This window comes from Tamandua tetradactyla, chromosome 1 (genome assembly GCF_023851605.1).
Source record: "Tamandua tetradactyla isolate mTamTet1 chromosome 1, mTamTet1.pri, whole genome shotgun sequence".
Lineage (NCBI taxonomy): Eukaryota > Metazoa > Chordata > Mammalia > Pilosa > Myrmecophagidae > Tamandua > Tamandua tetradactyla.
In genome coordinates, this window is record NC_135327.1 from 225840688 (window position 1) to 225856576 (window position 15889).

Sequence of the window (15889 nt, forward strand, 5' to 3'; positions counted from 1 at the left end):
TTTCCAGGGCTGCCTTTCATCTCTTGGCTTCCTTTGGCTCTCTCCAGGTTCTGGCTTGCTGAACATCTCATGGCAATGTCTGTTCCGCTCCAAACATCCGTGTCTCTGTTCACGTGTCCACATCTGTGTCAGCTCTGAGGCTTCTATCATTTCTTTGTTTTCCCTAGGCTATCATTTCTGAGGTTTGTCCAAATGTTTCCTCTCTTAAAGGATTCCAGTAAGCTAATCAAGCCCCACCTGGAATTGGTGGAGTCACATCTCCATCTAATCAAAAATTAGATGGATTACCCACAGTTTGGGTGTGTCACATCTCCAATCAAAAGATTCCAGCTTACATTATTGAATCAGAATTAAAAGGAACAGCTGCTCCCACAAGATTGGATCAGGATTAAAACATAGCTTTTCTAGGGTACATAATAATACTTTCAAACCAGCACAGAAAGGAAGGGAGAGAGGGAGGGAATGGAAGGGAGGGAGGGAGGTAAAGGAAAGGAGGAAGGAAGGAATAATAACAAACGTTACCGAGCGCTTACCATGTGTTGGTCCTGTTTTAAATTTTCTACGTGTGTTCATGCATTTGATCTGCACAATAACCTAAAGATAGGTAATAAAAGTGCAAATCTAACCAAGACAATTTAGAATAAAAGCAAGAGCGTGGGGATTGCCTTATCAGATATTAGAGCATATTAAAAAGTCATTGTACAACATTGTGAGGCAGGTGGTGGAATGGACATTTGAGGTTAATAGAACTACATATGTGAATGAAGGAAATTGACCCTCATGTGAAAGAAGGTTATGATAATAATGATGTTTCAGATCAGTAGGGAAACAACAAACAGTTCAGTAAACAGTGTTGGGACAACTGACAGTATACACACTTGGAAAGCTTAAATCCTAGGCAGATTAAAGACAAGTCTGATGTTGAAAAGGTGTTTAGAGACTTGGAAGAAACAAGACCTTCTTAAAGATAACCTACTCCCTGGTATGCTGTGTGACTGAGCCCGTTATTTAGCTTTCTTGTCTGTAGCACTTTGTGTCTTTGTTTTTAAACTATGAAGTGGAGATGATAATAGTAATTGTGACATTTCCTCTGATCTGGCAGAGTATCCGTCTCATTTCTTACCTTAAATGCTGTGGTTTAATAGTTGTGTCCAATTCTCCTGGTCCTCTGGAGGTACTGAAATTTTATAATTTTTCCCACTGCTAGTAACAGCTTATTTGCGTCTGATGTGCAGCGATTCTCCCTGTGTTAATCCCTATTGTCAGCACCTCTAGAAGTGACAGGAAAATGTTCTCCTTTGACATTTTTGACAAGTTCTTAATGCACTAATGTGACTGCTTTAGTATATATGATCGTACATGCCAGTTCCGACCATCAGTGAATTCTGCATCTTTGACTTTGAACGCAGTCCTATAAAAAGAAAATTACTGGTTTTATCTAATATAGTGAGCCACTTCCCAGATGAGCTGTTCTTCCCAGTGCTGTACAGTGAATGCTTTACAAGTTGAAGGAAAAACATTTTGCTGTCATTTTTTTCCCCTGGTGAGCAGGAAGCTAGAAAGACAAAAGTTGCTTTGCTGGGAAAACTGCCGTACAGGTTGGTTCTTTATTCTCTTCTCATATGACCAGTTCCATGACAAAGGAACCATCTGTTGGTCTAGATGAAAGTTCTGTATGGCAATGACAGATTCCAATTCAAACCTGCCCAAGAAATTCCCAAGGGAAGGCACTGGCTGACCCTGGAAAGTGGAAGGCTGGACAAGCGTCACGTGTAGCTTGTTTAAGTTGGGCCATCTGGGCCACCTGAACCTGTGGAATGAGGATGTCTTTGCTAGAGTCAGCGTGGAGATGCTGAGCTGGCACACACCTGGTGCCTTCCAGGTGGGATCTCCTCCTCCCTGAGCTTATTGTCTGACCAAGGGACCACGATGTCACAGCGCTTCTTGCTTGGTCACGAGGCAGCTTGCCTGTAGCAGCAGATCTGCTGAGAGCATTGTCTTTGGGTGCTTTCCTGAGGGTCTGCAAGGAAGCTGGGAAGCAGTAATCTCCCTCTGCTTCCTATTTAACCTCCGTGTTATTCTCCTGTGACTGTCACTATCCACTAACCTGTTTTTAAGTGTGTTTTTGTGTGTGGTTTAATCAGGCAGGATGATGTATTGCACCTAAGAACTGAGAATGTGACATTAACTTTGGCAGGATTTCAGGAAGAAGTCTTGAAGGCATACATCTGGGTCTCTTCTTCCTGGGGCTGCATGAGGATTCCTCCTTTGGGTTGGGGGCGCGAAATGCAGTGCAAGTTCTGGCACCTGCAAGAATCCCCTCGACAGCAGAGGATGGACGGGTCCCCCAGTGGAGGGGAGCCAAGGAGGCCGCCTGTCTCGCTGGGAGCCAGGACCTTCGAATCTGGTTGTTGCCCATTGAAGGCATCTCACTGGGGCTGGTTGACAGATCGGAAATGTGCGTGGCCAACCTGGGGCACCTACTACCCCTGCACCCCAGCAGCGTCCAGGAGTGGGTGGGAGTGTCTGCTCAACCTCCATCTGCTTCAGGATCGACTTGGCACTTTCCAGGCATTTACAGACAAATCATGCAGAATCTACAGAGTCCCCATTACCATCCCCCACCCCCCTGCCACACACACACACACACAAATGCACACTCATGCAGCTTTCTCCATCATTAACTTTATGCATTGGTGTGGCACTTTTGTTACAAATGGTGAAAGAATGTTATTAAGATTGTGCTATTAACTATCATCCATTGTTTGTATTATGTTGTACACGTCTATGGTTTTTTTAAAACATTTTTATTGTATAACACATATACAACCCTTTTAGCCACACTTTTAGCCACATTCAAATATATGATTCAGTGACACTTACATTCACAATGTTGTATCACCATCACCCCCATCCATTACCAGAACTTTTCCATCTCCCCAACAGAAACTTTGTACCAATTAAGCGTCAACTCCCTTTCCTTACCTCTCCCCTGGCCCCAGGTAACCTGTATTCTAGTTTCTAACTATGGATTTGCTTATTCTAATTATTTCATATCTGTGCGATCATACAATATTTGACCTTTTGTGCCTGGCTTATTTCATTCAAAATGATGTCTTAAAGGTTTGTCCATGTTATAGCCTGTATCAGGACTTCATTCCTTTTTACTGCTGAATAATATTCCATTATATGTGTACACCACATTTGTTTGTTCATTCCTTAGTTGATGGACATTTGGGTTGCTTCCATCTTCTGCAATTGTGAATAATGCCACTGTGAATGAACATCGGTGTGCAAATATCAGTTCAAGTCCTGCTTTCAACTCTTTTTTGGTACATCCTAGTAGAGGGATTGCTGGGCCATATGGTAATTCTATACTTAACTTTCTGAGGAACTGCCAAACTGTCTTCCACAGCGGCTGTACCATTTTACATTCCCACCAGCAGTGAATAAGTGCTCCTATTTCTCCACATCCTCTCCAACACTTATTTTCCATTTTTTGAATAGTAGCCATTCTACTGTGTGTGAAGTGGTTTTGATTTGCATTTCCCTCACGGTTAATGATGTTGAACATCCTTTCATGCTTTTTGACCATTTAATATGTTCTTTGAAGAAATGCCTATTCAAGTCTTTTGCCCATTTTTTAATTGGGTTGTTTGTCTTTTTGTTATTGAGTTATAGCATTTCTTTATAGATTCTTATATGAAACCCTTATTGTATATATGGTTTCCAAAAATTTTCTTCCATTCTGTAGACCCTTTCTTTCCTTTCATGATGAAGTCCTTTGATGTACAAAAGTTTTTAATTTTGATGAAGTCCCATTTATCTATTTTGTTGTTTGGTTCATGCTTCCAGAGGTTTTTCCTTCAAAATTAGGGTTCATTCATCCTGCCCTCCTGCCCTCCTCCCTCCCCCAGCCCTCGGAAGGCTCTGTCTCAAGCTCAGCCCTGGAGCCCGGCTCTCAGTAACCATGGGCAACCGTGGGGCTGTGCTCTCCTGCAGGCTGAAAGGTGCAGTCCAGCCACTGCCTGGGTAGATGGGAAAATGTGCTTTAAGGATTTTCTGGTGCAGTGAAATAGTTATTGTCTTTCTTTTTTTTTCTTCCTAGAATGACCAGTCCACGGAGGAGATGCAGATATTTGGAGGCAATGATCTTTCAGCACTTTCTGGAAAGGTTTGTTAATGTAAATTTGCTGGCACCTGTTGATGTCCTGGGGAAATCAGTGCCCTTTATCTCAGGTCAGCACTTACAGTACACTTCAGATGCCCTCCCGGGGTTACTAATTCATGTAAATGGGTGTGTGAAACATTTTAATGGTTTCTCCCTTACAAAACACCCCTTTTAGACACTTCCTGGACTTGACTCCTACCCAAATCTTCCTCTCCAAGCTCCCTTCCAATCTTATTTCAGGCAGCCTTGTATCCCAAAAACCTCTTGGCACTCCTTTTTCTATCCCATTTCTACTCACCCTGGCAGGGATCGCATGAAAAGGAATCTTTTTTCCTTTGTCTACTTTTTCTCTCTCACCCATGTCTCAGCACCGAGGTCCTTCAGGAAGACGTTTACGTGGGTTTTGATGAAATGAGCAATCTTTGGGGTAGAGGCGATAAGTAAAAAGGACGTTTCAAAAGTGCATTTTCCCTCATTTTTCTACTAATAAGAATGCAACTCATTAGATTACAGGGAAAACACTTCCAGTTTTAACTTGGAGTTCCACATCCTTGGCCAGTACTTAATAATTGAGTGAAAAGACTGGATTTTGATATAAATAAACACACTGGAAGGAAGAACCAGTTCATAAAGCAGATGGGTTTTATGGAATGTGATCTGAAATGCAAGCTTTGCTGCGAATGACAGCAATGCAAAATTTGTGTTTAACTGAAGAGAGATAGCTTGTATTCATTATCTCTGAACAACAGTCTCTTACACAAACTTGATCTGTCATTTTTCTGGTTGTTAATGTTATGCGTTGTCTGGATGGGGAAGGCGAGTAGCAGCCACATTTAGTAAAACTACGGAGAATAGCATCAGGAATATGACTGAGCCCCAGGGACTCTTGACTATGGAAGAACTTTACTGTGTCTACTCCAAAGACAGCGTGGCAGGATTCAGTATTGAATTGCTCTCTCATCGTAACTGTGCCCCATAGAAATTAGGATTAATTTATTGGTGTGGATGCATCACGAAGCCACCACCTGATGTTACAATGGCCATGCATAAAATAATACCCTAGAAAGTTAAAATCATCAGGCAATTTCCAGAAATTCTTCATTTTTTACAACCCCACTTCAGTCTTTAAATGACAAATCATTCTAGTACTTTGTTGTATGACTTTGCCTTATAAGTGTATCAAACAACAGAAATTTTTACCTTATGTCTTTTTTTTACTTCATTTTTATTTTTATTTTTTTAATTGTTTTACCTTGTGGTTTTGCTCTGGTGTCTGTTACAGTGAGAACTCTAAGAGTTACAAATGAATGCTAAGAAAAAGTTTGCATGTAGAATTGTGGCCCTTCCCTCCTTGCAAAAGCATCTTCTATTTCCTTTTAAAGTAGTTTCCCCCTCTAAGAGAGAACTGGACTCAGTTCTCTTAATTTGTTAAGAGAGGGAGAGAGGTTGAGGAAAGGGTAGCCTCTTACTGGGGGTGGAGGAAGCAGAAGGGGTGAAGGGGCCCTCTCACCGTCTCCCTCCTGCGATTACTCCAAAGACCCCGTGACGAAGTAAGGATGGCAAAGGTTCAGGTAGGAGACGGCGCCCTACCAGCAGGAAACGCAGGCAGGAGTCTGCTTTACCTGCTTACTGGCATGACAGATTCTTCCTCTTGGTTCCCAGGAAACCACACTTATCAGTGGTGTCTGTACACTGTGTGTCCTAGATGCATCTCTCCGTACTTGTAAAGGAATGCCAAGTAGAGTGCCTTGGGCTTAGAAGGCCCTGGGTAAATGTTTCTAAGGTGAATTAACATCGGTTTGCCAGGTTCTCAGCGTTCACGACACTTGGAAGTTTAAAGAATCTGCGTCTAGGGGAGCCTAGGCTGATGGCATCAGGAGGGGGTGCTGGGGGCACCGGCATAGCCCACGCCACTTGTGTTCCCTTGTCTTCTTCTCGCCCTCTCTAGGGGGACCCCCCGAGTGCAGGCCCTCGCTCTTCACGGTGGCAGACGTTTTCGTCAAGGGCCATAGGGTCTGTCACTCTGCCATTAGAGCGTGAAAGCCTCTGCAGGTGATGGGAACTGAGCGGGTGTAGCCGTATCCCCATAAAGCGTTATTTGTAAAAAAAAACACCACCTGGCCTTACACGCGCGCTGCAGTTTGCTGATCCTTAGTCTAGAAACCAGCAGTGTTTCTGAGATATTATGAGAAAAGCAGAATCCCAGGTGCCACCTCAGAGCTGCTGAATAAAGTCTTCACTTTAACAAGATGATTCGTAGGCCCTTTAAGTTGGCAGAGCACCCACCTCCTAGGCTGAGGCCACTGCCATCCCTCCTCCCCGGTGGCCTGGCTGTCCCGTGACTTGCCGTCACTTAACTTTTGCTGCCTTCCAAGCTGTTCTCCATAGAGCAGCCAGAGGGGTCTTAAAATACAAATTGGGGGTGGGCCACGGTGGCTCAGCAGGCAAGAAAGCTCGCCTGCCATGCCAGAGGACCCGGGTTCCATTCCCGGTGCCTGCCCATATTAAAAAAAAAAAACAAAAAACATAAATTGGGCCACATCACTTGCCTACTGAAGACCTTTTTAGTGGCCTCTCTACCAGGATAGACATATTTAGGGAAAAAAATACAGGATGCTCAGTTAAATTTGAATTTCAAATAGATGATGAATAAAATTAGTAAAAGCAATGTTCCATGTAATATTTGGTATAAATATGTCCCAGGCAATTATTTGGATCCCCTGCAAAATAATTTAAAAATTTTGTGTTGTTTATCTGAAATTCAGTCTAACCGGCCATTCTGTATTTTACCTGGCAGCCCCTCTCCCCTGCTCTGAGAATACAGTGCACAAGCTTCTGAGACCTGTGAGCTGGCCTTCCCCCCTCGCCGTGGTGCTCTAGCCACGCTGTAGGGCACCTTCCTGCAAAGACCACCCTGGAACTTGCTTTCCTCCCACCTCCTGGCCTCGGCCTGCGTTGTCAGCTCATAGGGAGGCCCTCTCCCTCCTTCTAACACTCCCAGGACCTCCCCTCTACCCCCCTCCTATCCAGTACCCTGTTTCCCTTACAGCCCTTACCGTCATTGTTTACTTTGGGGCTTATTTTTTACTTGCCTCCCTTCCCAACCAGAGTGGAAGTGGGCGGAGGGCAGGAACCACGCCCGTCGGCCTCACCGTGGCATCCCCAGCACTCAGCTCCATGCCACGCCCATAGCAGGTCTGGGTAAGCACCTGTTGGATGAGCTTGTCTGCGCCTCTTCCTCTTAGATAGAAATCAAAAAGGTGTTTTCACTGGAGTGTGGGAAAGGGAGGACATACCAGAGCGAGGGGGGAGAATGTCCCACCAGCGTGGCATCAGTAAGCCATTTAGTGTCGAGTTGGACCAGAAAGGGTTTGTGTGCCGGAGCTTTCTCTCTGTAGAGGCGGAAGAGTTTTGGTGTCAAAGACACTCAAGGGGGAAGTGCAGGAGGTGTTTTCTCACAGTTGAGGGCTGGAGGAGCGAAAACATTTCAGTGAGTTTAGGATTCCCTTTTCCTTCGACAGATAAAGGCATTCACTTGGCCTGACCCACTCATTCTTCAGCCTCTCAAAAGAAAGCCCCACAGGCTATCATCCATTCTTTTCTCACACTGAGAGCTTGAGAGAACTTAAAAAATAAAATGTTCAGAGGCCCTCCAGAATCTTTCCATCATGTAGAATATACCCTATTTAGAAAACTAATTAAAAGGAAAAGCCAAAAATAAAAGGAAAAGTTACCTAACAATTAATGGATTTTTTTTTAATGTTGTAGAAGAAAGTCTGAAACTAATTAAGTATCTGCATTGGATGGATGGGTGCTTACAGGTCACCCATTTAACTTCTCCCTTCTCAAGCAGTCACCGTACGATTTCCCAGTTGGTCCATTTATCTTACATTTATTGAGCAGAGGCAGGCAGGCACTGCGCCAGGAGTTCTCACACACCTGCCTGGCACGCAGAGAAGAGCTCTGGAGTCTTTCCACAAAGATTCCTTCCTGGGGCTTAAAGAGATCTAAAGAAGGAAGTATTCTTTGAACTGTAGTGGTCTTGAAGGGAGGAGGGCGGGGTTTCTTGGGACCAGAAGGTCTGGGAAGTACACAGAGGAGCGGGGAGGGCAGATGAAACAGGGGGGTGACAAAAGCAAAAGCAGTGAGCATCCAGCCAGAGGACAAGTGGTGGGCAAGTTTGATGAAAGGAAATTAGTCACAAGTAGGGAAACAGTAAGAAAAGACACTGACCATGTAGAACGGGGTTTGGTTTGTAGAGTGCATCTTGGATGTTTCAGTAGAGAGTTTAAACTTGCGTTAAAAAGCAAAGAGGAGCCACGAAGGTTTTTGAGCCAAGGTGATGTCATGAAGCAGTTTGTTAGGAAATGAGCCTGAATTTAAGGTAGAAATCACTGAAAGAAGGGAAGGAGACTCCAGATGGGGAAAACAGTTCAGAGACAGTGTTGGTGGAGCAAGCCTGAGCCGTGGAGCCAAATCGGCAAATTAGGGTGCGAGAGAAGGGACGGCCTAACAAAAGGGGCAGCCACAGGACTGGGGGTTAGACTAAGGCTCAAAAGGAGATCTTTAAATCAACTTCATGGAAGAACTTTTAAAAATATGGGAAAATAGTTTGCCTGCCCAATTTTACCCTGTTGTGAGTTACAGGCATTCTGAGTTTCATAACTACTCTGTCACTTCTCAAGCATGCTAAAGCCGTGGGAGTGGAAGTGTTCAGGAAAAGAACTCTGGACAGCCGCATGTGTCTTTCTCGTTTTTCTCTCTTCTTCCTTTTCTTTTTCTTTTTAAAGGGAGGCTGGCCAAGTCATTGTTCTAAATAGGTCATTAGAGCTGAATAAAGCCCTAGAAGTTGATTGAATCCTGGCACTTCATAAAATATGTGCATCCATTAAAGCAGGAAGATTTTATTCACGTGCAAGACAAATCTCAGAAAGGGACGGACGGAGCCCAATGCATGGAAACAGGCCCAAATCTGGCAGCGTGGAAACACAGATGTGCAGGTCCAGTGTGAGAGTTCAGTAGGACCCCATCCTCCCACCCCCCATCACCCAGTGAGTTCTAATCTGTGCAATGGAGAAGCATCAGGGAACCTGCCAAAATTCCCCCTTTGGCTGCTTTAACCATTTAAATCATCACCCTTTATTGCACTGCCTAAGCTGAATATTTGTAAAGTCATAGAAATTCCCTCCGAAGGGTGGTTCTGGAGATGTTGGGAATTACCCTTCTTCCATGGGATTTAGATTCACATACCTACTTATCCTCAGCAGCCAGGACATGGCATGTTGCCACTACAGCTGTGGGGTTGGGTGGCCACAGCTGTAGGTTAGAAGGTGGGGCTCTGCTAATCTTTTCATGTTTTAAAAGATTGAAGTAGGAATAAGCTAGTTGAGAAAATCGTGTAGCTTGGGGTAATTCGTTCCTTCTTTCTTTTTCTGGGAAAATCTATGCAACTAGCTTAGATCAGGAACATGAAAGAGCAAATGAAGAACACCCTCCAGAGATTCCCCATCAGATTTTTTTGCATGCAGCCCCAGGCTGGAGATTTTACTAGCTTTTCTGGGAGGAAATGAGCTAGGCGTGATGAGATGACTAAGGCATACTGGCAGAATCTCAGATTGAGCAGGCAGAACGCTATCAGATTGGAAGTGTTTGGGAGACACAGGATGTTCCGAAGAAATTCTCAAAGCTTGCCCACTTTAAAACAGAGAATTTTAGAAGATTTCTCCGTGCTAAAAAGAAAAGCAGTTGACATTAAGTATAGCTCAATAAAGGAGGGACAGACAGGCTGTGCTTTCTCCTGGACTCTGTAGATTCTGGTGCTGGCTTGCCACAATCTTTGGGGTTCCTTGGTTTGTAGATGCACCCCTGCCTCTGTCCTGGGCAATCTCTTTCTCCTCTGGCTTCTATTCCGTATCCAATTTCCTCTGCCATATTAGATTAAAACCCACCCTCGCCGGTATGTCCATACCGTAGCTGACAACATATTCCAAGATCCTATTTACAAAGGGGTCCACATCCACAGGACCAGGATTTAGGACTTGAACTTTCCGGAGAACATAATTCAATCCCCAACATAATGAAAGAATTTGAGAATATAATGTGATGGTCTATATGTCACTGAGGAAGTCGGGGTTTCGGTATGGTTCCCTTTCAACAGCAGATGGTTTTTCTGTATCACTTTCATAATACTGTGCATAATTCAGAAAATTATTTATGTTATTATAGATGTTATCAGCCCATGTGTACTCCTTAATCCTCTACAATCTTCTGAGAAATATAGTTAAACCATAATTAACTAATTTTCCTTATAGTAATCCTTTAGGGAAAAAGGAGCTGCTTTTTTTTTTTAAGAAAAAAAAAGTTTATTGCCGTCTCAGACACCGCGTGAAGATAGGAAAAACAATTAGAAATTCAAAAAATGGAATAGAAACGCTCTAAAGGAACTACAATGTGGTACACTATTCAACTCTTTAGTAGGAAAAAATGTATACAGTACAAGAAGATGCAGTCCTCATAAAGTAACTACATTAGGGGATGCAGAAGGAAGTGAGGTAGTGTACAAAGCTTTATTGTCACCTATTATATTACATAATAATTAGATGATATCTGCAGTTGTTCAAATGAGAATTAAAAGGATTACAAAAGGGCCTGTCCTAAACTAAGTTGAATTAAAGATCCACTGTATGTATGGTCTTTGATTGGGCAAACCAGCTACAAAGGCCGTTTTTTATCCTAGGTGTTAAATGATATTAAGAAATTACTGTCGTTTTTGCTAGATATGATAATGTTATTTTGGCTATGCATAATAATCAATGTCTTGATATCTTTATTTTAAAGTACATAAGCACTTTAAAATACTTTAAATATTAGACATCAAAAATTTAGATTATCTTTAGTCTTTCCTATATTTCAAACTTTCAATAATAACTTGTATTTATTATTGAAATTACAGACTTTCTTGAATTAATATATGTATTTATACATGGTAGACAATATAAGCTTTCTATAATAAAAATAAAAATACATTCATAATTGAAAAACTTTTTTAAAAACAAGCAACCCAAAATCAACATTGATTTTAATGTTTTTTATACAGAAATAGTTAAATGAAACATATTATAAAATATGGACGTAATGACCAGAAAAACAGTTAAAAGAGTTCAAAGTGTCTGTGTGTAGGGAGCTGCGTTGGGGGGAAGTAGGAATGGACAAGGGGTCATTGTGTTTTCTTTAAAAGCCTTTCGGATCTCTTTTAGACATGTGTATGTATTGTTTTGATATTTAAATGTTCTAAAGTAATTTTAACAATATATCTCAGGATCAGTACACATCTAAGTCCCACATCCCATCCACCATTATATCACAATTGAAAATTAATCTTTTCAAAGATGACTCTTGTTTTGCAAGGTTCTTAACTGTCAAAGGGGAAAAAACATTTGATTATGTTCAACCAGTGCTTTCTACTTAATTAGGCAAAAATTCAGACCAACATGTTTTAGAAAGGTTTTTAACTAGGAAATTACGTCAGCCACAACTTTGTCTGTCTTAACTGGTTGATAGGCAGGATTAGTAAGCCCCAATCCAACTAAAACTACATATCCTAACTAGATTGATAAATCATAAAGATCATCACAAATTGTGTCCAGCATATCAAGGACACTTCTTCCTCCATGTGATTCTCAGGGTTGAGGAACCTGTGGGTATGACCTGCTTTAAAAGTAGGCAAAATGGTCTGTCATTTTAATGATAAAACTAAGGTATTTTAGTGGACTTAATAACTAAAGATAATCGCATCTGAAAGAAAATCACTTATAGAAATGTATTTCTATCTAAGAATGCATTTGACACATAAAATAATGTGGTACAAATTTAACAGGAGTTTCGGTTGGTTGGTTAGTTGGTTAACATTTTTTTAAATTAAATCTCTTTTGCATTAAACATAACATGTAAGGTTTGATCCAATTCTTTCAGTAGTATATGAACTCAGGGATAAATGAAAGGTCATCTAAATAAAGATGCCATTACATTATCTTGTGAGCCAAATTCGTATCTTATTCTGAATAACTGGTTTTATTTATTTCAGAATGTTCTCATTGTTGAGGTAAGCTGGCTTTTCCTTATCCATATTTGGAAATTGAAAGACTCTGACGGTGAGTTTTTAAAAATATCACTTATCAAATTGGCCAAGTCTTCATTGAATTCCCACCATGTGCATCGTGCTTCAGATGTATCGAGTAAGAGGCAACTGGAACTGCTGGCCTCAAATAACTTAGATTAAAGCATTACAATAGTAATTAATATCCTTTTTCATATATAATTTCACATCTGTCTAAATGGATTTTTCTGCTTTTTTCTTTTTTAAATTTAAAGAAGTAAAGAAGGGAGTAGATATCTGGCAGCAGGGCAGATGGCCATATTTGGTTCTGGAGCATGCCGGCCTTATCAGCTGGCAGAAATTTGGGGAGTTGTTTTCAGCCTTTGTTACCCAGTCGTCTTGTGTACCATATGTATCTGCAGTTCTTCTGGCTCATCATAACCCATGAAGTAGACCCTCCAGCCAAACTAATTGCCCAACCCCAGCTACATTCAGACCTGTCAGCTCTTGACAGCTGATTCCTTTACTGAGGACGATAAATGGCTACTGCCTGTTCTGCTCTAATTGCAAAACAGCTCATCAGTGGAGACGAGCCCCAGCTCGCCACAACCATGCCCCTCAACTCATGGGTGTCACCAGCTGCCATCCAGACACATCTCCCTCCCCAGCCATAGAATCCCCTATTGAGTAGAAGGAGGGGGGAGGCATTTATCCATTCATTATATTCAGATGTCCGTGCTTTGCCATGAAAATTCATGCTCTTGTATTATGTTATGTAACCTTAGGGCCAAATTTAGTCCTTGAATGTGCATGCACGAATCTGAGTGTCATCAAGAAGGAGCCCTCCACCTCTGCCAAGACAGAATTTAGCCCTGTAGCACAACTAAAAGATCGTAGGAGAATATACTCCCCAAAACCCAGCTCCCAGAAAGAAGCACCTGCCTCAAAAAAATAAAAAATATTAGAACCAATTCTGCCTCCTACATTCACTCCAATGGGACGGCATTTCTGATGCATTATTAGTAAGTAAGAAGATCATCTCTCTGCATGAAAAATCCTATCAGTGCTGCACATTGCATTTTGTTGAATGTGTCTGTCCTCTTTGCAAAGGATGTTGTTGGAACTGGGAGGACCATGCAAGCCCTGCTCAGCAGCATAGAGAAATACAAGCCCAACATGGTCAAGGTTGCCAGGTGAGTGGAGCCGACCATCCTCCTTAGTGCTGTTCCAAGTCAAGCCCGAGAGGGCTGCTGAGGCAGGGTGCTGTTTCCCGAGAGCATAGTCTGTTCCAAACCCGTGACCCTCTGCCCTGGCGTGTCATGGTTTGACCACACTGGGGAAAGAGCCAGTCTGCTAACCCTAGAAAGGGGAAAGACAAGAGGACCCCCTTAGCCGTGCTCTCCACAGCCTTCTTTATTGTCTCCAGGAGCAGCTTGGAGAGCCTTGTGTGATGCCTTGCATCCTTCCTTCCATCTGGAATCATGAAGATGATGCCTCGGGAACGTGGGCAGGGCTTAAAAGAGGGCTGGGATGATGCCTCGTGTGCGTCAGGTTTCATTATATTTGCAGTTCACAAGGTACTGTGTTTGGATCACTAAAACGTATTCTTTCTTATTAATGGTAGCTTATTGGTGAAGAGAACACCCAGAAGTGACGGCTTTAGACCCGACTGTAAGTGTGTTTCGGTTTTCATTTGTTTGGTTGTTGTTTGGGTGGTGGTGTCTCGTTTTGTGTTTAAGGGGCTCTGTTTCCCACCTGCCAGCATTCTGAGTAAAGGGGAAGCTGTGGCAGGCCGATAGTCCCACAAATAACCTCATGGCATCCCCAGCCTGAGAAGGAGGGGATAGAGTCTTCTGAAACGCTGGTCTGCAGTCTTCTAATTTGCATCTTTCTCAGCAACTCTGTTCTGTGCATTGGTTATTTTAATTTTTAAAGTTTACATAACAGCTTAACGCCAAAGAACTCAGCTAAAAAGTTCCAAGGGGCTAAAGAAGGATTCAGCCTGTTGGACTGACACCTGCTTTGGCCACTGTTGTCACCCCCAGGGCATGGAGAATGCCAGAAAGGGTTCGAGGGATTCATATACCATCTTGAGGAACTGTTGTCACTAGACAGCACACAATGGTGGCTTTCAGCAAGCCTGAATTTCAGCACAGAGGAGGGAAAATCCATGACCTCCCCTCCCACCCCCAAACACTCAGTAATGCCGAAATGAAACAGCGAGTATAGCCCGGTATCTTCACACTTGACTTCAGACCTGTGTTCAGAGAACTTTCCTCATTTGAACACTTTCCTATCTCCTCCCCCATAATAAGAATAGTTCTAAAGCCAGAAAGGATAAACAAGCAGCCTTATTACTCCAACACTAGAAGCAATTTTCTTTTCACTTGGATAGGCAGACCTCAGCTCGAGCTTTAGAACTTACATTTGCTCTGAGCCTCTGAGATAATTGGCTGCTGTTTCAACCTCAGCAAGCTGAGCAAACATCAGAGTGAGAGAAGCACAGTATAGATGGGTGATATGCCGGTAACATCTAGCCAGTGGCTCTTGATTCTAAAAACAAGTCTCATGCTATGCTGGATGCACTAACTCTAGACAATGTCAGTTCTAAGCAGAAAGACCCAATAGAGTATTCCAGTTGGGGAATGTAATCTGGATGTAGGGAAAGTTGAACAAGGTTATTAAGCAGAAGCCTTCAAACGAACTAATCTACTGCCTAGATAACATTTTAACTGAAGTTGAAAAACATTCATTTCAAGCATTGAAACTAACAAAAAAAATAGCGGTTGGCACTAGTGGGAGGTGGTGATGTGCCAAGCAGTAGTCTGAGAGCTATGCAGACAGTAACTCATTTAATCCTCCCAGAAGCTCTCTAAAATAGGTCCTATTTTTATACCTATTTTACAGGTGAGGACCTTGGCCACAGCGAGGTTGAATAGCTTGCCCAGGGTCACATAGCTGGTAAGAGCAGGGCCATTCTTGAACCCAGGCAGTCTGGCTCCAGTCACTGCCCTTAGCCTTAAGCTACATCTGCATGTAACATCTTGCAATTGCATATGTCATTGTGGGAGCTGTACTGTTTAACAGCTAGAGACAGGTCACTGGTGCCATCCTTCTGGTCCATCATCCACCTTTGTTCCATGACACCTGAAAGTTTGGCCTTCTCAGTTGGCTTGGGCTCTAATTCCCTCCCTGAGTCACCATGCCTGGTGTTGGGACTGCACGGCTCAATGTACAGCCCTTCTTGTTGTTATAACCAGGGTTTCCTGGCCTCGTGTAATGGACTCTTCCCTATGTGTTCCTTGGGATCTCTGACATATTTGATCTGCCCTTGCTTCTTGTCTATAATTATTTTTCTCTCAAAACCCTACAGGTTAGAAGAACCAATCTAACAGTGACACCACAGTGAAGTCCCCCTAGGAAATAAGTCCCTCCCCTCTAGCACTTTCTGGAAGCAGGGTCCAGTTGGTTTGGTCATTTTTGGTCATTGGGAGCAAGTGGTGCTGAGTAGCCACCGTGGAGATAACTTTCTCCATGCAGTAAGGACCACTTGCTCTACCAAAACACAGTTTCATAAAATAAATAAGTATATCCTTCATCTGTAGTGCTGGAATGAACACACT

The 15889-nt window shown here is 42.7% G+C and overlaps 1 protein-coding gene across 1 annotated transcript in view; it reads left to right on the forward strand.

The window, feature by feature from the left end:
- Positions 1 to 15889, forward strand: part of PRTFDC1 (phosphoribosyl transferase domain containing 1) — an 83554-nt gene that overhangs the window by 63696 nt on the left and 3969 nt on the right. The window contains exons 4-7 of the mRNA XM_077153641.1: positions 4109 to 4174; positions 12255 to 12272; positions 13377 to 13459; positions 13891 to 13937. Coding sequence (XP_077009756.1) covers positions 4109 to 4174; positions 12255 to 12272; positions 13377 to 13459; positions 13891 to 13937 — 214 coding nt within the window. The remainder of the gene's footprint in view (positions 1 to 4108; positions 4175 to 12254; positions 12273 to 13376; positions 13460 to 13890; positions 13938 to 15889) is intronic.